Below are 25,288 nucleotides of genomic sequence, written 5' to 3' on the forward strand. Positions count from 1 at the left end.
TGCATTTAACTTTAAAATGTACATAATTTTCTTCTGGACTCCCCTAGAGGGTCCGAGGTCCACCCACCACAGTCTCACAAAATCTTGTGGGAATCATTGCACACCATTCACATACATTTATTTTTCTGGCTCCTTCTCTCTTACACACACACACACGCCACAATAAAAATATCTACAGTGCTGACAGCCCTCACAGGTACAATTAACATTTAAACACAGACCATAACACACTCGTCTTCCATCCTACAGCTCTAAAACAGTCATAAAAGACAGAATATCCTTCCAGCGAGACTAATCCATGCACTCTACACTGGCAGCGGCACTCTCAGCGCTGCTACAGGCTCTGTATGACCCAAATGTCTTACCTCATACGGTCTACAACTAGTACACACACCTCTGACAATTTAACTCTGCACACAAAAAGACTGACACACAGGAACACTTAATGAAGTTAAACCCATCAGAGTTCAGAAATAGGATGAACACTTCATCTCTGCAGTCTGGTTTCATTAAAATCCGAACAGAGTCTGGTCTGACAAAAAGAGAGCTTACATAGGTGCAAGGTTAACAATAAAATCTGACTCTAACTATGAGCAATTCAATCTAATACACTTGAATCTGGGCACATCAAGCTCTCCTTTACAAATGAGACTGATTGGCCTAAAGTGGACATAGAGATTAAAGGTCAAACTCTAACAGCTTGATCTCACTGGGCACGTCTGCATTCCGGCTGCGACTTGGCCGCCGGAGCTGATCGCAGCCACTCTAGTCAATGCTTGTAATCCCACCAAACGCACTGCAGCGCGTTTCAGAAGCGGCTCTCCATTCTATTTTTGACGGAAGCCGCGTCAAGCTGCACAGAGCAGATCAAGCCAGGCAGGAAGTCAGACACGTGAACGGCATAGAGCATCTGGTCAGTTTTGAAAATAAAACACCCTGTGCAGACTCCCGATCGTATATCACATCCCTACATCAACATTAATTGTATAACCAATGGCAGCGGGCCAGAAGTCAACTGGTCAGAGGAAATTTGTCACCATGGATGACGAGAGGTTCATCTTGGAAGTGGAAAATCACAAGATTTTATGACACCACTGCTGCCACGACTGCCCTGGTCCCTGGCTTCCTTTCCAGGTAGAGGGGTGGCTCTCTTCTCCCTGACATACCGAAGCAAAACGCTCCGCTTCTGAAATGCTCCCAGTGGGGTATGAAACCGTGCTGAGGACAGAACAAAACCATGTCACAGCCAGATCACGACACAGCCGTGCCCGGTGGAATCAAGGCGTAACTCCTACATGTGAATCTGTTTGACATGAAACTGGCTCCACAAGTCCAGCTGTCCTCACCAATTACGCCGCCTGACCGGACGTTCTTTTGCTACAAAAGCACTGTGCGTCTGTACCGAGGATTTGCAAATGGCACTATACCAGTGATTTGAGAAGTCATGAGCGTTGGTATTATGCATGTTCCAATTGTAGCTGTTGTCCCTGGTGGTTGAGCGCTGAATCTAGAAGGGGTTGACCGATACGTTTTTTCAGGGCCGATATTGATACCAATTATTAGTAAGCAAGGAGACCGATAACTGATATTTGGAACCAATATACAAAAATTAGAATAACACAAACTCCAACACAAAACTTTGTTGAAATGCCTATGTTTGATAAAAAGAGAATTTTTTAATATTATATTAAAACAAAAAGTGCAGGGAGCTCCCAGCAGCATTTCTTATAAGGTTAAACGAAAATCTGAATAAATTAATTAAATAAATAAGTAAACAAACAAAATAGCTCCCCAGAGTTTTATTAAGTAAATAAAGTAAAAATTAATAAAACCGCTAAGTCTAAATTAATAGTCCCAAGGCAGCAGCACCAGATTGTGGTGCAAAAAGCAGAGTCGATCAGCATGCTCTCCACTGAGACGGCTTCTGTTCCTTTGATTACTATGGCTGAATATGTATAATAGCAATAGAAGTGACTATTCAACTCTGACAAGTGTACATCATCTATGCAGTCTGTGTATGCAGTCTGTGTAAGGCCTTAGATGCAGTTCCTTTGTATCCATAGTCTCCAACAACAATCCTGCACCTCTCCTAACAGTTACAAGAAACAGAGTCAGAGACAGCTTCAGTAACATTACTAGTAGTCGTGGGTTGAGACTGAGAGTATGACCAGCCCTGGTAAGTGACGTGCAAGAAATAACATTATAGCCTATCAATTTTTCAACAAATCAACTTGTTGACATTCAGTATCACATTAAAGTTAGCAAGACTCAACATTAGTAGCCAATGGTTATTATGACCATCAGCTACCTATAAAATGTAAAAACACAAAATCATACAGATGAGTAATGTTGCGTTTGCTATATGGTAGCTAAAATAAGTTCCAGTAGCACTGGCACCAATAGCACCAATGTTACTCAAAGATATAGCTATTGCTCCATAAATAAAGTTGATATGTCTCTGTATATCACTGCAACAGTGCAAGTGCATTATTTGGGCATTTTCAGCAGTGTAACTGGGAAACTGGCCATGTTTGTCATCATAGAAATAGATCATAAGATTGTGGTGTTTTTAAAACTTCAGCGTAGAGGATTGTGATGTTTACTGTAATTTATTTTATGGGCAATCAGATAAAAAAAAAAAAAACGATTCCAATAATCGTAAAAATGGTGAATATTAGATCAACCAGGCCAATAATCAGTCGAACCCTAGAATCCAGTTTGTAGACTGGGGACATGGACCATTTGTGTCACACAAGGTCACACCAGCATTCAAAAGCATCAAAAGTTACTACATAAGTCAAATGAGAATAATAAATATGGGACATCTGGGCTACTGTATGAAGCACATCTACTGTAAGAGCAAGCATATCTATGCGTCAACTCTTGGTAGTTTGCCATGCTTGAAGTCAAGTGCCACATCACATTTGCAACTACAAGGTTGATGAATGGAAGTAAAAAAAAAAAAAAAGAAACTTCTGCAGACTAGATTTGGACAGCTCTCTGCTTTCCAGACTTCATAAGTATGTGCTGTTCAGCCAATGAGTCTGCAAGTGCCAGAGAGTCAAAATGGTGTAAGGCCATGTTACACTTGGGCAGATTCATTTAAAAATACTGGTCAACTACAAAAACGACTTACTCAAAGGTAATATCAAAACTTTTAAACTCCTGGTGCTGGTCTTGATTTTTTATGCTCGACATGTTCCCCTCATTTAAAATTCATCTGAGCAAGGACAATCAAACAGGGAGATTAAACTCAGAGCAACTCTATGCTTAATTTGATTTGAAATATTTTCAGTGCTTAATAATACTAGAATCTAAAGTACAACTTGTATAATATCAGAAGTACAAATCTTTTGAACGCAAAAACTATGCATCTGTTGTGTCTCGAAGAGCCACAACTTCTTACATTTAAATTTAATGAAAAAAATCAAAAGACAGCACACACAGCCACAGGGTGTGCCATGGATTTCTGCATTTTCTGAATAGAAGAAGTGGGGTGTGTAAATGTAAAACGGTGTGTAAAATTGCTCATTATAAATCAGTTATCATGGAAAAATTAAGTTTATGTTTAGGCTTTAAATTATGCTTTGTGAGCTTTGCTCTACTAGGAGTACAGAAAGGCTTCAGGCTCCTTTAAAGATAAGTTAAATTCAAGGAACAATTCCCATGTACAAAATGTTCTGGGCAAATAAAGTGATTCTACTTGTGCATTCAGAAGTACAGAGCTCTCCCTCCGGCTCTGCTGAAGCTCTGATGGATGAAAAGAAAATTATTTTGAATATTTTGACTTCTCAGAGTGTGAGATTCACTAGCATTACAGAGTCATGACTCTTTCATTCTGGAGAAAAAATTACCAAATATGAATACAAACCTATGGAATAAACAGTCTGAAAAGAAAGTAGCACAACACATTGCTGCATTTAGTGCATTTTCTGCCACTTGAGGAATGTTTTTTCCTTTAAATGACAGCACACTTTGAAAGACCCTTTGAACCAAATATCATCTGAAATGTAAGAGGGAGATAAACTGAAAGGGATTGTGGGAAAGAGAAATAAGGACGTATAGCACTAAGGGAGGGCAGGGGGTATTAAAGAAAGCTGGTGCTGATTGAGAAAATCTCTTCCCCACAGACAACACATCTTTGGAAAACACACTTTTTACAGAGCAAGGTCTGTCTCCACGGTAACAGATGTATGAGATGAGAAGTAATAGGGAGGATGTGTATATGATATGTGTGTGTGCATATTTGTGTGTCATGTCCCTAGACTAGATGAAAACATATAATGAAGTGTGTCTGAGTCCAGTTCAAAAATGAGTAAATTCATTGCAAATACACTATGAGAATTGAAAAATGTCTTAATTCTTTATTTTCTTGGAAAAGTGATCCTGTAGCTGAAAGCACAAGGTGCATTTGTCTTCCAACAGATGTTATGTCTTTGTATTTTAACATATAGAGGCTTGACCGAGCTAACCTTTTCAACACACTCGCCTTTAATAAAGCATCAATTAAGCGTCCCGCTGGGGTCTGAAAGCATACTCATTAATGGGTCTTTATATACACATTGTGCTGTTTTGAGAAAAAGTCAGGAGGTTGCCTGAATAAGTTAGTTGATTAAATAGCAAATTGCAGGAATCCTTGGGGATTATGCTTTGGGGGTCATGAATATCTGTATTTCATTTTACGTCCATCTGTCCAGTTGTTGTGAGGATATCTTTATCTGGACCAAAGTGTGGGAGGTAGGTAATTAGAATGAAAAGATCTACTGAATTTCCAATAAAGTCAGAAGCTACAGATATTTCTGAACTCACTCATACCTATTAGCAATGATTGTACAGTCGCTTGAAATTTAATGAAAAATGCTACATTTCAGAGGCTTTTAACTGCCACTGAACCTTCTTGATTAAACCACAGGGCTATCATTTGAACCCTGTCACGTTTGGAATTTTACCAGATCTCCTCTCGTCTTCAGAGGGCAGACAGGCATCATGAGGCGACAGAGTTCTTGGGATACATGGTCTTAGACATGTTCCAGCTACTTGTCACTTTCTTGCTCTTACCTGCAGTGAGAGGACGCAGTGCAAGCAGAGGGCGACCATCACCACAGCCAGCAGCACAGTGGCAACGTTGCGCACATCGCCAAGCGACTCCACCAGGGGAATGCTGCCCACCTGCCAGTCGTAACACAGCACGATGGGGGCCAGCAGCAGCCAGGCGTTAAAGGACAACAGGTAAGAGTAGGTCAAAATCCTGAGGAGAGGAGGTAAAGAGAATTGGAGGATGTGGAGAAAGAGACAATGGATGGGAGGCAGAGAGAAATGGAAGAGAGGGGTGTAGGATTGCGTAAAGGAGGGGAGGAAGAAGAGAAGGAGAAACTTTTGAGTCACGCAGTAACATTATCAGAATAGTCAGACCTAATCAGAATAGTAATCAATCATTACAATCATCCTGTTTATCTCAATGCTTGAGCGTTTGGCAGTTTACCTGAGGATAAAAAGAACAGGAGGTTCTCCAAGGTTAAATACTGATTGGGAGTAATTTATCTAACCTGACATTTAGAGACCAATCAAATGAGCCTCTGCCAAATCACAGCATGTATTGAATGCCAAAAGCCTGGGTTGTGCTGCTGCTGCTTTTTCTTTTGCTGTGGTCATCTTTTTCCTCTCCCTTTCACTGTGTTTCGCTCAGTGGGTTCAAGGCCTGCATGGCTGTCTGGAGTATTGATCTGTCCACAGAGTGACAGCTATCTGCTGCTATTAAAACAACCAGGACAGGGTCAGATAGAGAAGCACTGGGACTGCTCCAACAAACAGGACAAGGCGAGAGAGATAGAGAAGGACAAAAAAATAAGACAGGGGGGAAAAAAAGGAATGAGTAAATAACAAAGAATGGCCAAGAATGTGGGTTATTTCAGCATGCCCAACAGCAGAAACACACAATTTCTTTTGACCTTGCACTGGTAAGATTAGTTCTAGCCCCTGATTGACACTGCACTAACACTTTGAAGAAGCTCAGCATGCTAAAATCTAACCTTACCAACAGCTAAATTATCTTGCTGTTAGCTAAAGACCATGTCCACAATAGTATTGGTGGATTGGAAATAAGGACAGATTCTTGGATGTGGCAAACATACTTCCATTTGCCACACAGAAGATGGTAGTAATGCTCCATTTAGTTGTTTACCAACCACCAAAGGAAGAAGATGAGATTTCCATTGTTTTAGCAATTGTGGGCAGAAAACGTTTTCAAATGTACCCACAGTAATGTGGGCACATCCTACAACTATAATTGGTTTTCACAAGGACTGCAGTACAAGAATACACACACTCATTATGATCAGGTCAGACAACTTGGTGGCTGAAGGACATGTCATTACTGCCCAAACTGGTTTCCCTCTAGTCTGTAGTAAAGACAAATGGATTTGTAATGTAGGAGAAACATCTTTAACTGTACAGGCTGGAGCGTACATTCTGTTAAGTCAAATTATCTCTCTCTTTTATCATATGAACACAGAGCTGTGACAAACTTTAAGAAAGTAAGACGTGCCCCAACTGCGCCCACCCTTAAAACCAGGAAAAACTTTTATGTTCTCTGTTACTTTCAGCTGAATCTAAAGCACTTAGTCCGTCCTGCACTGACATCCTGCAATCTCCTCTATCCATTTATTGGTGCTTTCATCTTTGTCATTTCTTTCATCCTTGCAAATTTGTGTTTTAACTTTTTCAAGCCAAACACACCACTGTGGTGTTGTGAAGCATTTTACATGCATCAATTGATGTCTATAGCCCATCCTGAAAACATCATACAGACAGAAGAATCAATCAAGGTAAAGTAACCTATCCAGGCAGCAAATGAGACAGAATTGCTGCTTTTCTGAAGAACTGCAGCTGACTGAGTTTCAGGATGGTCTTTGTGATCAGATGTGAATATCCTCTTTAATCTCCCTCCAGCTGTCCACTGACCTCTACTTGGTGAGTCTGTGAACACCAGACCAAAACCAGTCAGAGAACTGACTGGGAAGGAGGCAGAGTTAATCGACCAGGAGGCAGTGGACTCAGGGACATTCACATCTGACACCTGAGACCATCTTTGGGGTTACAATCTCCCCACCGTATATGACCATGTGTTATCACATGACTGAAATTATATACTGCAGTCTTGTCATGACAACTGAACCAGCTCATTTGCATTTGCATTTCCAAGACCATGAGGTGGAGTTGGAAGCTAAGGAAAGCTAGTAAGTGAACCTTTGAATTTAGATTATTTGTAACATGAAACCTGCATTGCTTTCATCCACGTTAACATTGGCCAGCAGTCTTCTTCTTCCCACCTGTTTCTGCCCTCTTAATGTATTTCTCAGGGTGTTTCCATCAACAAATGTCAAGCTAGATGGCATACTGCACACTAAATGTTTGTCTTTCCACCCTCTGAAGTCAGCATGAATGTGTATTGCATCACCTGCGTGATCCTTGTGAGAAATGTTAGTAGTGCACAATATGAAACACATCTTTAAAACATTGCTCCACTGTGCCACAATTGGTCAAAACTCCGCACAGTGCCTTTCTTTTTTTTTGACTACAGCCCTGGTAGATACACTGCATGGCCACATCTGAACATTCAAGCCATAGCTGGTTGTTGAACATGTGATTCCAAAATCACGCGCATTAATCTGCTGCTGTAACAATTTCCACTCTTCTGGTTTTAGGATTTCTAGCAGATGTTGGAACCTGGCTGCAGGGATTTGCTCCCATTCAAACACAGAAGTATTAGTGAGGTCCAACACTGATGTTGGGTGATAAGATCACAGCTGGCATTCCAGTTCATCCCAAGGTGGATGGGTTTGAGGTCAGGGCTCTGTGTAGGACTATCAAGTTCTTCCACAGCAAACCGGGAAAACCATTTATTTATGGAGGTGGCATTGTGCACAGGGGCACTGTCATGTTGAAACAGAACAGGGTTTTTCCCAAACTGTTGCCATAAAGATGGGAACCCAATGTTGACTAAAATATCACTAACTGAAATTTCCTTTAACTGGAACTCAGGGGTGCTGCTCAAACTAGGAAAAAAGCCTAGAAGTACACATAAGCCATATGGTGTGGAACCTGTACTGATGTGAGAGAGGTGACTCAATAATGACTATCAATGACAAAGGCTTTTTTAGCATAGGTAGTCATTCTTTCATCTGCTATTATTATTCCTTTCCCATGACTGACTTCCAGCAAATCTGAGCACCACTCTAAGCTGATTCTCCCCTCTGACTCTCTCAAAATGAGGTTACCATATAAAAGACGGTGAGCTAAAGTCTTCATCGATTCAGATGGAGGCTGTGTTGGACTGAATTCTGAATAGTCAGGCAGTGAGGAGCGGCTGCGGGTTAGGTATTGATTCCTCCAGGACGATCTAACAGAGAGACTAAAGCTCAACATGGCCGTGAAGCCACCTGCTGACGAGCTGGAGAGGGGGGGGCACAGGCTGAATCCCCTCTGAACACAGCAATGAAAACATGTCAGGAAGACGAAAAGAGGTAGCGCTGGTCCTCCCTCTTCCTGATCCCTCTGCTGTCTCCTTTTGTTCCTCTGACTTCTGTTCAGATTGCCTATTAAAGAGATTGACGGCTGGAGAGCGACACGGGAGACAAAGTCTGAAATAAACAGGCTTGGGTCAATAGGCATACAAAGACTTGCAGAGGACTTGCAGAGGTTGTCGCTAGCTCTCACACTCTCTCACACACACACTCACACACATGGAGATAAGGTAGCCCTCCAATGTGGTGCTGACAGGCCGTTTAGCATGCAGCAGAATGTTCTCCACCTGCCGTCATCTGATGGGCCTGGGCCATAAATTCAATTTCCTTTTTTCCACATTTTGCAAGGGCCTCTAACCACAAATTACCACACATCCACACACACACACACGCAGTCGCACATCGACAGTGGCTCCCAGACAGGAGAAGAAACAGAAGGCAGAAGGAAAAAAGTAGTGAGGGATCAGGGAGCAGAAAGAGAAAATGAGTGATTTGTCAGATTTGTCAGGAGGCGTATGGGCGTTTTGCTCCCCTGAGATGGGAAGAGGATCCAGGCTTCAGGTGCAAAGCAGCGCTCTCAGCTGTTCTACACCTCCTCACACACACACACACGCTCACAGCTATACATCAAGGCATCTTCCAGTGCAAAAATGTCAAATGAGTGAAAGGGCTTGGAGGAAAAATTCAGCGATCTCAGAAAGTTCTGTGTAGTAGTGCTATGTTGAATCTCATCAGCTATTTTTTACATTTTGTCTTAGTCCTTAGATTAAAAAGTCCATGTGAGTTTTAGTCATATTTAGTCAATTTTATCCTTCTTATTTTTAGTGGACATTTTAGTCCTGTCCTACTGAGAGAAAAGCATGAACATTTAAGTTAAATTTTAGGCATGGCCAAGGGTGAACATTTTAGTCAAACTTAAGCAAACTACTTCCACGTTAGAATCCACCTGACTGATTTTAGTCTGAAATAACAGATACAGACTAGCAGGTTTGATTCAGAATTCTGCTACTTCAAAAATGCAGGGAGGGTGTCTGGTCTGATGTCAAAGAATTGAAGTTTTACATCCAGACGTGTATTATTTATTTTGAGATTAAACCAACATAGGAACAAGACTAAGAGTCCAGGCTTCATCCTCTGGACCCATGACTGCCTGTACAAAGTTTCATGGCATTGTATCCAATTGTTGTTGAGATACTTTTGTTGACTGAGCAACAGACGTCTGATTCTTACTATTTGTTTGAGATGATAAAATTCTGATTCAGCTATTGCCTTGACATGGCTGCTGCAGCTCAGCTCAGTCTATTCAAACTCAAGATTTATAACTTTCATCTTTATAGTTATAGAATCAATCTGAGCAATAACCTTGAGTACTTGTTGCCAAGTACAATCTTTTCTATCTTGTCTGTGTTTAACTGAAGGATTTTTTTTTTTTTTTGGTATCCATCGACTGACTCATACTAAGCACTGGCACAGTGAGTGTATGGGACCAGATTCATTCAGTGACAGAGCTAATTAAATCTGGGTGTTGTTGGCATAGCTATGAAAAGCAATCTTATTGTCTTCCATGATTCAGCCTAGAGGGAGCAGTTAAACAGTAGAGGCCCCAGAATCAAACCCTGTGGGATTCCAGGATAATACTCTGTGATTAACTTTAAAAAGCCATTTTTTTAACAGCAGGGTTACCTCTTGCAACACTACTACACAATCACTCTTTCTTTCTGCACCAATATGCGTCCACATGTCGACATGTTTTTTGTTTCTATCATTTATTTTCCGTTTCACCTTCTCTCTCAGCTGAGCTACTGAGGCTGCTACTGGTGTTGTGTTTAAAATTACATCTCAATGATGTTCTTTAGAGATTTAGTCACACATTTCAGCACATTTTTTGGGAAAACTGAAATTATGATAACAATTAACGTTCTTAAATTACTTTCCATCTTTATCTTGTCTAAGACAGAAACAGAATGTACTTTATAATTCACACACACACGCACACGCACACCTTTATAATTCACACACATGCAGGTACTTGACCTTCAGAAAAAAAAGGAATAGTTACAGCTGAATCAACAGAGCTTTCACTCTCTTCTCTACAGCACTCAGTCCACCACAGTAACAGATTTACAAACACGTATATACACATCAGACACATGAACAGATGTGTGTGATGTGTCCTTAGAGAGACTGGACCATGTGTGTTGCATCTGGTGGTTACAGTACAGTTCAGACTGCAGTGGATGATGAGGATGAAATGTGACACTTCAACCACATCACGTATAGTTACTGTAATCCATCATGCTGACTGTCATCACACACACACACACACACACACACACACACACACACACACACACACACACACACGCAGACACACATAAAGGACAAGGAGGGAAACAGATGAACTGACAGAAAAAGAGAGAGGGAATAGAGAGAGTCTATAAATTGATTTATTTCTCTCTTACACAAACACACACAGACACACACACACGTATAAACAGAGCTGATTAATGACAGTCAGGATGCTGCTGTGATGACTTATAAATGGACTGGCAGAGAGACACTAACGTGATGGATTGTCACCGTTACATATCAGATGAAGGTGGAATGCATAAATATAACGTACACACTCAGGTCAGAGATCTAACTATGTCTCGGTGCAACAACCTTCAAGGTTTACGTCTCTCTTCACCTGCACACTGTGAATGTCGAACGCCTGAGACAAATGAGCCACAGACAGACAGACAGACAGACAGACAGACAGACAGACAGACAGACAGACAGGTGATAAGGGAATAGAGACTCAGCCAGACATCAGAGAGCAGAAATAATGAGAGTAGGAAATGAAGGCGAGACGAAGGACAGAGTGAGGGATATGAGCCTCTGCTATAAATTTCCCATGTGGCAGAGGGAGAAGAGAGCTATTTGTCACTGCGTGTGCAGGCTGCTGTGCTAATGACAGATTATACTGTTCTCACAGATGATGACAAACACCAACACCGCTGAGAGGACCGCCAGACCTCACTGCTAACTCAAAACTAACTCATGACTTATTCCTACACCCTACTAGTGATTCCTATACCCTACTGGTTCACAAACCTTTTTTGAGCCAGTGTCACCCTATCAATTATCCAGGTCCCTTTACTGCCCCCCATCAATTAAAATGTAGGCTTATTGTCTTCCCTCAGCATTCATGTTGATTATTATTCTGTGTTATATCATAAAAAAAAGCGTGTCATTGGACAGCTGGAATATCATTATCATTAGTTTCCCAGAGAGCAAAACAGCCATGGGAATGGAAATGATTTTTATGAGTGTTAAACAAATGCAACGGTTGGAAATTTGACTTTCAAACTTTAATTAGGTCTTGGTATTGATCACAGCAGCCAATCAGAAAGCGGTAATTTGGTGCCAAACAAAAAGCGTTTGTTATTAATTGTTCCAACAGAAAACAAGAGCAGCCTACCAAGGAAAAAGCCTGAGACTAAAAGCAGAAGGATATGTATCCATAGCTAAGGTATAGTGGCGGCATTTTTTCTTGTTTTTTGCCATTTTACTGAAATGATATGGTTGTTACTGTTTTATGATGCTATCCAGTTGATTAAATAATCATACCTGCAGATGTCTGGCAGAGAGTGTCACATAAAATTACCAGCTGAAAGGCCCACAGGGGTTTTGGCCGGGAGGTTGGGGGTCCTCCCCCAAGAAAATTTGATGTTATTTGACTAAAAACTATGCATTTTCACATAATTTTGGACTATTATCATCACAGCATTTATTTAAAAAAACGCACTCGGTGCACAGACATCAGTCACTATCAGTCACTCCTCCTGTCCTCTGTCCTCCCTCTGCTGCTGGTTGAGAGGAGGGCTGGTTTGAGCCAGTATCTAAGTTTATTTATTTATTTTTTAAATATACATTACAAACTAAGCTAAACACAAACACCAACAAATAAAGAAGAGGAGAGGACAGAGAAGCTAGCGTGACCATAAGTGACAGCAAAACGCAGCATAGTTTCCCCGTGTCTACACAGAAAGTAGAGCACATTTAGTAGAGCAGCGTTAGTGAGAGCTCCGTGTGTCTACACAGGAGGCGTTCAGGTACAGTGTTGTGTGTAAGTCACTCATATTTTGGAAGCGCTCAGAGCCCAACACACAAATTTGATTGTAGGTACGCAAGTAAAATGGAGGAAAATAGACTTGACAGCGCTGTGAAAAAACATAGGACAACCCTGAAGTCTGATGATAAAATTGTGAAAATGTGCGTTTGAATGTAGGACTAAACTGGCATTAAAAACAGCCACAAACAAACGCCCCCAACAAACACTTCAACACCCCCCTTTCAGTAATACTGCTTCCAGCACAACCTGATGTTCTCTGAATGCTCCCTGGGGGGTGATACTGTAATATTCAATATTTCTCTTACTGTCAATAAATCTCATGAAAATACCCAAACTACTACTGATATATCTTGTTCCTCTGTGCATTAGAGCTCCATTGTTGTCCAAAAACAATTAAAAACACATCAGTGAGCCACAATGTTGCACTGGGTGACATGTTCCTTCATTAACATGAACACACACACTGTAATTTATTTCGATTCAATCCCACACGCACTGTCCTGCTGCCAGAAATACTCACTAGAGCACCAAATGTGGATTCATCCGTCACCAAAAATAGTCCCCAACAAATGCACTATTTCCTCCTGTTTGAGTAATGTTTACTAAAACAGTGACCAGCTGTTTTAGGAAATTACTGAGCCTTTTTAAAAATTAAAGCTCTTTATTTGTGAGCTTTTTTGAAGATAATAGTACAACTTAACTAAATTATACTACAAGTGTTTGCTTTAATCGACATAAATCGTCATATTCATCACTTAAACCTACTCCCATTGAAGCCAAACATTAACCACTAACAGTCACTTTGAGCTCCTTCTGAACACATAAAAACTCATCTGATATTAAAACTACTGAATACTAATCTGTGCAAATAAAACATAGTAAAGTCATTTTATCCATGATAATGTGTGCTATTTGTGTCTATGTCCTGACTGACCTCTACAGAAACACACACTGCTGGACATGTACTGATATGAAATGTCACTGCATGATCACTAGTTTCTCAATAGTTATCTCAGTAGGGACTGAATTGAATGAACATCTTTCAACATTATTAAAACACTCAAATGAGTTTGTTTTAAACCGTTTAAAACATATTTTTAATTCACGGAGGAAAAGCTTTCTTTGGGTGATTTTCATTTGGTTAACGTGTCTCCTCGCTTCCCTCACTTGGGTCTCTTCCTCTCAGCTCTTCCCAGCCAGGATGTGAGAGAAACACAAGGATGGAGGGATTTAATTCATCGAACCTCTCTCACTCCAGCATCATTTCGAGGAGACGGCAACTACTCATGACGCACAGCATCTCAACTGTCAAATATGTAAAAGCCACCTATCAATATGCAGAAATGATTTAGTAACAGTTTCAACTCTTAAAATTCATGTACAATTAATTAACACTTTAAACTGTTACTTAATCATTTCTACATAGTGATAGCTGGAAGGAAAACACCTGATAACTGCTCCTGTTTTTATCATTAGATTATAGATCTATAGCAGCGTCTGGCTGACGAAGATTACATTCATGACACAAATAGACAATTTAAATCTGTTAATTACTGAAAGAACAGACCCGACGTAAAGGAGTAATAAAAACAGCTGTAGCCTGCAGAATATGTCTGAATAAAATATTGCTTATTTAGTTTGTGACAGTCTGACATCCTTTTGAGGCTCAAGATGACTTTGTTAGAGACACACAGCTGTGTGATGTCATATTGAAGGAGCTGAGATGTACTTGAAACGGAAAATAAGAAAGGAAAAGCTTTTTGGCTTTTGAAGAAAAATAATAAAGTTGCAAGATTGTTTTTTATGATAGGTTCATGATTAAGTCATTTTTATTTTATGAATAACTATGAAAAGCTGCTGTTGGTGATGTCATTCCTGATCCACAGGTAGTTTTCCTGATCTGCTGTATTACAACAACAGCCCGACTGTTTACTGTCCCATCAGATCAGCTGACCAATCAATATACACATTGGATGGAAGTGGGGTTGCCCTCTGGTAAAAAAAAACTTCTGCAGAGGATACACCTGTTGTTCCTCACTCTAAGCTTCTCCATGTGCCTCCTCTCTCATCTCTCCTCGTCTCCTCCAAGTGCATTTAAGGGACTGGAAGATCCTCCATGATGGAGGATGGAGATCGGTTTCCGGGTCACAGCCGGAGGATGGACGTGAGAGGACGCAAGGAAGCATAAATTAGCCAGATGAAAAGCACCCTTACATAACTAAATGTTTTCTTTTATCCTTTGCTTTCTTTGTGTGTGTGTGTGTGTGTGTGTGTGTGTGTGTGTGTGTGTGTGACACTGACCTGGTGAGCAGGTGAGGCGAGAAGGAGGCGGGGTTGTCCTGCTCAGAGAAGAGAGGCATGGATCCTCCCATCAGCCACAGCCTGACCGACATGATGATCACCACCTGCGGGAGAGACGAATCAATTCACTTCAGTCACAATCCACCAGCAGCAGACAGTGTGACACTACAAAACTAACAAGTAAAGCCAATATTACATATTAAAAGAGGCCTTACACAGCATGCACCATGCAATATGTAGTATCATGCTATGATAGCACAGCTGATGAAAAATAAACAAAAAAGTTTCAAGTCTCTACAAGTGTCATTTCATCACATACTGAAATGAAATGAAATCAAAAGCTGCCTGGAAGGTTGAAGAGCCACATTCATTCATTTCCAAATCTATGTTTTACTTTGACACATGGTTGGTTTTAATGTAAAGGCATGCAAAACCACCAGAACCTCCCTTCAAATAGAAAAAGTAAATACTCACATAGCCAGAGATGAGGCCGGCTCGTTTGATGAAGGGGCTGCAGATGTGGAAAAGGTCCCTGAGTCTGGAGCCAGACAGGTGACTGAGGGACAAACAGACAGACAGAGAGTCAGTCAGACTGCAGTCTTTATCCGTGGGCTTCATGCACAATCAAAACTGCCATGTTCTCACAGGAAATAGGAAATATGTCAGGTTAGCGATCCAAAAAAAAAAAAAAAAGTGTGTGCAGACCTCCAGTCAAAACTTGCTGATATATTTGCACAGATTAGTTTTTTTCTTTTTATTCTTTAAACATGTTAATCTCCTCACAAACACACCCTCTGGTGAGGAAGGACAGACCAAACACAGACTCATATTTATGTCCAGCCCTGTATACAGCTGCTAGTTTGACAATTGCATAATCATATTTGTCATTTTTGAGTGCAAAAATTCCAAATATTTGCTGCTTTCAGCTTCTCAAATGTGAGGATTTGATGCTTTTTTGGTTTTGGACTGTTGGTTGGAGAAAACAAGACATTTGAAGATGTCACCTTTGACAGTTGTTACAAATATGATAAATTCCTTATCATTTAAAAGTGATGCATTTAATCTCCATTGTTTGGTTCTTGGCCTATGACCTATGTCCCATGGTAATGCAAGAGGTGCATGATCAGATATATTAATTGGAAAAATCTTAATGTTTCTATCCTGTGTAACTCAGCTTTGTGGTTTAAAAAAAAGATAGATTCTAGAATAAGATGAATGTCTATGTGAATAAAAAGCCAGAGATTTTTTTGGTTTCTCCTGTTCTATTTCTGATAGGTGTGTCTCCTACAAAAATGCTATCTGACAGTTGGCTCTTTTTAACTGATTAAGGATTTTCTTCCTATTTACAGGACTATGGAGAGTTTGATTGTAGCTTATAACCTTAAGTGATCCCATGACTCAAAATTAGAATCAGGAAGAATATTAATTTTGCCCTTGATGAAGGTGATGGAGAAAAAAGCAAATGTAGAGGAGAAAGTTGAAAGTAGAACATAGTATACTGTATCTATGTGTATGATTGTATGAATATGAGTGAGTGGGTGTATGAAGGTAAATATCTTCAGTAGGTATGGGTGGATAATGGAGTTGGGTATCTAAACACAGAAAAAATATGTAAAAGTAAAATACATATATAAATAGATGCACAAATAAGATTAAAACATTGTGTGTGAAATAAAATAAAAGTCATTGTAAGTACAGCAGTAAAATCATCATAAAGACATTTTTACGTGTAAATTCTCATGTTAAATAAGGATGTGTTCGGAAAATTCTCCATCTCAGTTGTTGGGATGGCCTTTTTCTTTACATAGTCCATGGCTTTGTAGCATCCACAAACTCCTTCTCCTGGTTGTTGTGGAAGATGTGGAATCTGGCAGGAAGGAGACTCCTGGTCTTCCTCGAAGCATCTTCCCGACATCTGTGACGGCAGCTCTGGCTTTGGTGACGGCTGTGTAGTCTGGGCATATGGCGATTGGATTGCTGTTGTAGTTGAGTTTACCACGATAGTCACAGGCTTTCCTAAGGATGCCCATGGCGTCTCCATCATTGTGTAATTTTGCAATGATTACACATGGCTTGTCTCCCGGTCTTCTCTATATCAGGCTGCGGTGTGAGCACTCGATCTGTACATCTTTGTCCATCTGGAACACTTCATTAAGAAGTTTGGAAACTTCTGCGGGAGTTTGATCCTGGTTGCTGAGTGACCTGACAATCCAAATGTTTTCTCTCCTCATCCTCCACTCCATGTCCTCCCACTTTTCTTTTAAATCTTCTACTTGCTTCTTGAGGTCTGTTACAGTGGTTTGTACTGACTCTACTTTGTCCGACAATGTTGGTGGTCCTTCCTCCACAGCTTTTGCATTAGTTTTTACGTGATTATTTTATGTGCAGATTGCGGTTGTATGTTAATAATTTCAGTTTTCACTTCTTTAACTTTTCAAAATCATCTAAAGCACTCTTCAGCTCTTCCCTTATTACATTGGATTTGTCTTTCCTTAAACAGGGGAGGATATCAGCCTTGATCAATGCGATGTTCATGGTCAGACCTACTGTGGGTACGCTTGGGGTTTGATCAGGGTTATCTGAACTCTTCACCAAGGAGGCGTTGGGCCTTGGATTGGATGGTATTTGTATTTTTGAAGATTTGACAGCATCCACATTGATTTTTACTGACCTTTAACTGCACTTTGGTTTATTAATGATAGATTTTGAGCATTTATGTGCAATTTAAAAATAAAGTAAATATCATTTGAAATTAGTAGGAATTCTGCGGGAGCTTTGAAAGGTGTGTCTTACTCCATTTGTTGCTCACTCAAGGGGTTTATCTTTTAAGGAAATTTAAGTTAGAATTTTAAGTTAGAAGTTTTTTTCCAAGTTAGGCAGAGTGTGTAAAACTCTGGTTATTCTATCATTAACAATGTTTCTTTATAAATGTTTTCACAAACACATACAAAACTGTAAAAATCTAACTATTCAAACGTGTTCTATGTTGATAAATCAGGCCAAGGATGCTTTCAGATAAATAATCTTTCGCATTTATTTGTGATCTCTCAGTAGCTTTGTCATATTTAAACCTCCATAATTTAACAGCATGTATCTATCCACGTTCTTGCAATTTTATAACAAGGTCATCAAGGTCAACTTCCATCCACATATTTCTATCGATCCAACCATCAAGCCAAGGTCATCTGTGAACTCTCCCTCCAGACCACACACTCCTATACATTAGCCTGAGGTAGAAACTAAAGAAGCAGCTTTGACTGCAGAAAAAAGGCAGCAGGAGAATAACATGAGAGAGAGAGGATCATACAGATAGAGAGAGAGGGAAGCATGGAGAATCCATTCAACACCCCATCACTTTGTGATGTTTCCCTTGTGCAGAGCTTTCAAAGCATTGTAGAGACAGCCAGAGAAGAGATCTCACAGGAATTCTACACACATTCTGTCTGTCTCACACTGTCTCGTGTATTTCATCTCTTCCCCGCTCTCCCTTTGCTCTCTACTCCTTTTTCTCCTTTTCTATATTTGTCTTTGACTAAGTCTTTGCTCTGTCTGTTCTGCTGAGGTTTGCGGCGCTGAGAGACAGAATGACAAAGAGGAGTCAGACTCTGCAGATGCTGCCTTCGGCTGAGTTACCGTGAAAGCGTTTGGTCTCAAATAAGCGAGGCTGTTTTCCTCACTGACTACCACTACACTTATTTCTAGAGAGGCGCTGTGCACAAGATGTTTTTAATGGGCTTAAAATTCACAAAAACTTGCTCTCAGTGCTAATCTCTGAATCCGAGTACAGGGAATTATAATTGAAGAAGATGTACAGTCAATAAAAAGAAGTTAATGAGTAAAAGAGAGATGTTTTGGACATGACTGGAGTGTGGACTGTGCAAGCCACTATTAGGAATAAGTCACCATAGATGACATCAGCTTCATTTGCTGAAAGATTTATATGAAGATGAAACAACCTTCTGTAGTGCAAACAACAAACATGTGGGGAAGCAGAGTCACATCACATGACATCATTATAAAAATATGTGACAAATAAATGTTGTATGCTGTTGAGCTGAGTGATGATAGACATCAGATGCTCATCAGATGAGGTGTTTTAACTGCTACAGCAAGTCCAAATGTCTGCCATGACAAAGGTTTAATGTTTGCTAACACAATAACTTTACAGGGTGTTATAATGACAGATGTTTTTCAGCATGTTGTAGGGCTCATCTGCAGCTTTAAAATTTGTTTGTGAAGACATTTTTTTGTACTCAGAGAGATGGATGAGTATTTTATGGCCCAGCATTTAGTTTGGAGGAATGTCAAGTGGTGTAATTACCTTATCTTAACTCTCTCTACTTCTACTAACTTTAACCGTCCTTTACTGGTCTAGAAAAACTAGACGATAGCATATATCTACAATATTTAATAAGTTGTGAAATGTTATTAAGAGGAGCCATGGTGTACTTATACATATTTGAGTATTTCAGATTAGCAGTTCCAAACGTAACTGTGATTCTGTACATGATTGTACAAGGCCCTGCACACCCACACAGGTGTTTTCAAATACTCTGCACTGATTAGAAATCATATCAGGCTGAAGCAGAGTGATGCTACTGTATGCTGGCAATTGTGCAATATTGCAACATTTTATGTACCAATAATGTCACTGAAGCACACACACACAGTCCTGAGAAGAGCTCTAATCAGGGAGCATACTGTAAGTAAAATACCTTGATTTACTATATAAATATATAGCAATCTATGAGAAAACTGGTTATTTTACTTTCCATAGTAATGGTTGTCTACCAAGAAAAAGGAAAAGGAAATGCTATGTAAACCTCTGTATTGTTAATGCACTGACCCAGTGTGATAGACAATCCTGTATTTGCATCTTTACTAAACAGAATGTTTACTACTTTAACTTGAATTGAATTCTAGCATTTTAAGAGTGAAGCACAAGCATTTTTAAATAATAGTATAAATTCACTTTTTTCATCACTGAGTGACTGCAGTCTGCCTCTCAAGCTGTATACAGCTCCAACAGCTTCCACCAGTGAGGGAGGGCAGCCCACGTGTAGCCTGAGAGGCAAAACCCATCAGACTCTAATAGATGTTACACCAATACAGCATGTTAAACATATTTAATTATGCAGTATGTTAACAGCATTTCAAACAAAAAGACCATTTACACCACTGTTATAGTGCCACTTTAACAGGTGTGTCCCTTTAAGAATGTGTTGCTCATTTGAAACTGACGAAAAGCCGCGTGCCGCCTGACAGCATTTGTAATATCAACGCATCTTTTTCGAGGTTGGATGAATAAAAATCGAACCGAGAGCGGCTGTTGTAAAGACACAGCTCTCCAGGGCTGTAAATGCAAAGCAACACAACATCCTTGGGAAAAATCAGTCAGATGGAGCAACGCTCAGAAGATTGGTTTCACGCCGGAAAGTGAAAGAATGAGACACCCCCGCATGCACACGCACACACACACACACACACACACACACAGAGGGGGTGAGAGTGAGAGGAACAGACAGATGTTGTTGGTGTCGGGCCTCAACTTTTCCCGTAGGATCATGGGAAAGACGATTCTGTGTATCTGCATAACAGGATGCTAATTTACCATGACAACTGTGACCGCGGCAACAGCGCAGGATGAATGGAGGGGAGGAGGTGTGTGTTTGGAGGAGGAGGGGTGATGTGGGAGGTTGGAAGTAAGACAGAAAATTGAGTTTGGCTGATTGTTTTGAAGAAAGGTCGGGGGGGGTGTCAGCTTCCTCACAGACATGAAAAGCCGACAGTGAGGGAGACACACACATACACACACACACACACACAAATAAAATCCACTGTCCCACTTGGAGTGTGATAGCATCTTATTTGTGGATTATGGTCAGTAATTGTGGCTGCTCAGTCTCTCTGCTTTCTAAACTGCAGCTCATTTCAAGCCCTCGATGCTCCACTCACAGCTGAAATTCTTTACATTCCTCCCTCTGAGTGGCATTTCCTCTCGTCCTCCTCCTCCTCCTCTTCTTCCTCACCATGTGCCACAGCTACACTCACCCAGCTACTGTGGCTGAAACATGACAGGGCCACAGAACAAGACTCCAGGCTAAAATTGAGTCACTGGATCTGTTGAGTGGCCTCTGTAGTGACCTCAGAGCTGCTCCATATCAGCATTTTAGCATTGTCATGATAATGCCAAGACGTTAAGTAATAAGCATCTGATAAAACCCTGACAGCTGTGGGTGTTCCATGACATTCGCTACTACAGATAATGTTCAATTTCTATGAATTTATAACATTTAAGGACAGAACTTTTCAGAATGTGTCAGAGCTTCATGCAGGACAGACATTAATAAAACATTTTAATACTCTTACATTTCATCTGATGGCAGACTGACTCAGTCACTGCCATGGACGTTCTCTATTTAACTGTCTGCCTTTAGAGGCTTAAAAAAAGCAGGAAACTCAAAATGAAGGAGAAATGATATTTACCTGATGCAAATTTGCCTGTTTGGCCACAATTTGTGTTTAATGTGCAAAGCCAGTGGATGGAATGGAGCCAGATGTGAAGGTTAATCAGACTAGAGGGTGGTATTCTGGGTGAGATATTCTTTCCATCTATTTCTTCTCATTCCCACTGGGAAAGTCAAATCGACCATTTCTAACCCTGTCTAGTCCCACTAGTGTATGTACCATCTCACCTAATGCTTTTCCTTCAATTTGTGAAGACAGCTTAAAGGCAGGATAAACAGCTTAAGCTCAAGAGGTACTGCTCACTAAAACGAGTTTTTTGAGCTGTAAACTAAATTATGACTGTACTGTGATGAAACACATCAGTGCTAGTATTAATACTGACATTGACACCAAATTTATAAAAAACCAGCATTTCATGTGTTGAAAATGGCTCAACCTGTCATCTGCTGTTAACAATCAGCCCTGAAGAGGCGGGGCAAATGCTGACATAGAGTTGACCGTTTGGGAGTTCTCTATGTTATGACCATTTATATAAATGGTAGAATGATAACGCACACCTCCCTCAGCCCCACACACATTTTCAAATACATGCTGATCAAGAGAGAGAGTGTTAGCTTCAGGAGCTAAAGGCAGCTGCAGCGGCGCTGGCCTGCTGGAGGGGTCTCTCCACCTGCGACAGTCCAGCTGCTGGCAGCCACAAAAACAGAACAGCTGTCTGTTCCTGCAGTTATCAGTTGGTAAAAATCTTGTTTTAAAGTGTTTAATCGCGGTGTAACCAGAACTCAGCTGAAACTGTCTGTCCTGTCTGTCAGCTGAACGTGTCCACTGTGGAACAGCTCTGTAGAAAATGGCATTTAGGTGGAGCTGCTTGGCAGTGGACAGGTTCAGCTGACAGGTCGGCTGCTGGAGCAGCTCCGCCACTGCGAAGCAGGGCTGCAGAGCTGCGGTTGGACATGTTCAGTAATGGCTCCAGTTACACCACCATTTAATGTTTTAAAACAAGATTTTACCAGCTGATAACTGCAGGAACAGCCAGCCGGAGAGATAAAGAGCTACAGGACAAAAATGCAAAATGTCTTCTGGCCTGTTTAAATGCAGTTACACTGATTGTCTTCTTCTCATTATTATGATATGTCGCTGAGCTCCTCCTGCCCCCCTTTCAGCCCCTTGCCCTCTTTTTAGCATTTTTCACTTATGCAGGGGTGGAGTTAGGCTCAGCCTTCAGGGTGCAGTTACCCTTTAAATAAAAGGAGACCTGATTAATTTGGTAAAGACAATTGTGTTGTGCATTTTGTGAGTCTACAGCCATTCTAGCAGCTCTATCAGGTTGTATTTAGTTGTTGCTTTGAGCTAAATGTTAACATCAGCATGCTAACATGCTGAATATGACAATGCTAACATGCTGATATTTAGCAGGTTCACCATCTCAGTTTAGCAGTGTTAGCATGCTAACATTTGCTAATTGGCACTGACCACAGAGTACAGCTGAGGCTGACATCATGAGTTTTGCAGGTATTTTGTCATAGATTAAAGTATTGGACAAATTTAGAGGACACAATCGACACAATGTCAGGAATTTGTTTAAAAGTTACATTTTAATGTAAGCATAAGTATAGAAACACACACATCCGCCCATAGTGACACATGGCCTACTAGCCAAAAGCTTAACACATGTGTATACATAAACACACACACACACACACACACACACACACACACACACACACACACACACAAATGCACAAAAATATTGTCTTTACTGGGTCTGACTGAGTGCTCTGCTTTATTTTACATTTTCCTCAGACAGGATTCAGACTGAAACACGTCTGCTATGTGTGTGTGCATGCTCACATTTCTTCTCTGTCTCCTTCTCTCTGAGTTGATGTCATGTAATGCAACGTCTTATGATGTGTGATGTAGTGTGAAGTGTTGCTCCGGGGCAGTCAGAGAGCTGAAATGCTTCACAGCTCTCTGTCACTGACAAAACCGGCACTCTGCCTGCATGCTATCTGTGTATGTGTGTGTGTGTGTGTGTGTGTGTGTGTGTGTGTGTGTGCGTGTGTGTGACAGACTCAAGGTGCCCTTTTTGTCAATTAACTCTGTGAAAAGCCTCAGCTCATCTCTTGTCAGTTCACCTGACTGCCATATTATCCTCCATCGGAACCTGGAGACTTGGAAACTGTTGTCAAGATTGCAGTTTGATTGCTGTAGGAAACACAAGTGCAGTTGTTGGAGCTGACAAATTAAAACACTTAAGAGTACAGTGGGGGCCAATGTCACCTGAATCTTTTGTTACTGTCTACTGTCAGTAAGTGTGTACCCTGTCCTGACCAGTGAACTTTTGAGGCACTTGTGAATAATGATCGTTCTCCCTCTGAGGCAAAGGGAGATGGATGTGCTGTGATGTTGCTGTACTGCTGCAAAACCTCTTAGAGAAGAAGATCTATCTGGATAGTATGAAGCATCTGACCTTGACACTGCAGACTGTGATAGAAGTTCTTTCTCCTACCAGCTCTTAACTTTTGTTTCTTTTGACAATAAATAGGATCCTTTCCTAAACTTAACCAACTAGTTTTAATAGCCTAAATATAACCAGACTGTAACCATAGCACTGGAGGGTCTGTTCCAGTAACTCGTTTTTTTTTTACAGGTCCAACTGTTTTTTGAATAATTTCCTAGAAATTATTTAATATGTCAATATAGTTCCTTAAAGTCCCCCTTCACTCAAAACTATGTTTTTCTTCTTGTTCCTTCACTCTGGTGTTTGGTTTTCACTGTGCAAAAATAAATGAAAAATATTTGCATTCAGAGACTCTGGATTTTTTAATGAGGCAGAAGGAGTAGATGTCATTTTAAGAATTTTTAATCAGGTAATTGAACATTTTCTGTGGAAATCCCCTATTAGGCCGTATTCAGACCAAATCAGGCAGTGCGGCGTAAACGCCAGTCCTCCCATTCATTTGAATTTGGCCGTTTTGGCCGCTGCTGCGCCGCACTGGACTGTGGCTGGAATGTTGAGCCAGAGTCAACTTTTGGAGAAATGCAACATGACATCACTGCGGCTGAAGGCTGCGGTGGCCAATCACAGCCGAGATCAGACTGGTCAGAGTTGTAAACGCTGCCATGAGGGAGTAAAAACACGTTACTAGGTTAGTTTGATAACGTTAAAAGTAAAGTTAGACTTTGCTGTCGGCTTCCCGACTCATTATAAGAAAGACGAGAGAAAAAAGAGAGAGAGAGAGAGAGAGCAGCTGTGGTCGAGCGAGCTAGAGAGTGAATGAAGTGAAGGAACGCTGGTAGCGTGAAAGCTGTGAATCAGATAAATAATACATTATTTTCTGATTGTTTCACTGCAGTTAGGTTCTAGAGCACAAATAAACACACCTACAACCCCCCCACACACCTCTGCTGGACCCTGCGGCTGAACGCCTGATTTGGTCTGAATGCAGCCTTAGAATGAAATTGTTACTGAAAGCAGATTATATTGTCTTAAAATATATAATATTAAATTACAATTCAACAAATATACAGTAGAGATGGAAATTTCAAATGATAAAAGCATATTTACTTAGGTTTAAGTGGATATCTGTCTTTGGATATCTTATCTTATTTCGGATATCTTATTTAGTCATTAAGATTTTTGCACATTTTCCTCTAGAAATCAACATAAACTCTAAACACATACATTACTACTATATAATTTCCTTGTTCTTTCTTATGAACTCACATAATTGAGTTGGTGCTTGCTGTGCATCTTTCTAAGAATTTTTTTTCTGTTTTGCTTAAAATTAGTGATAAAAACTGTAATCTTTTCCAGAAAGCAGGGCTATAACCAGAGCAAACATTTTACCAATTGTAGAAAGAAATTGGTACAATTCAG

General features: G+C 40.5%; 1 protein-coding gene across 1 annotated transcript in view; it reads right to left on the reverse strand.

The window, feature by feature from the left end:
- The window catches only part of tmtc1 (transmembrane O-mannosyltransferase targeting cadherins 1), a 148,674-nt gene that overhangs the window by 53,771 nt on the left and 69,615 nt on the right, over positions 1 to 25,288 (reverse strand). Inside the window, exons 6-8 of the mRNA XM_067582174.1 lie at positions 15,415 to 15,496; positions 14,941 to 15,044; positions 5,059 to 5,248 (exon numbers count right to left, since the gene is read on the reverse strand). Coding sequence (XP_067438275.1) covers positions 5,059 to 5,248; positions 14,941 to 15,044; positions 15,415 to 15,496 — 376 coding nt within the window. The remainder of the gene's footprint in view (positions 1 to 5,058; positions 5,249 to 14,940; positions 15,045 to 15,414; positions 15,497 to 25,288) is intronic.

This window comes from Thunnus thynnus, chromosome 23 (assembly GCF_963924715.1).
Source record: "Thunnus thynnus chromosome 23, fThuThy2.1, whole genome shotgun sequence".
In the NCBI taxonomy this organism is placed as follows: domain Eukaryota; kingdom Metazoa; phylum Chordata; class Actinopteri; order Scombriformes; family Scombridae; genus Thunnus; species Thunnus thynnus.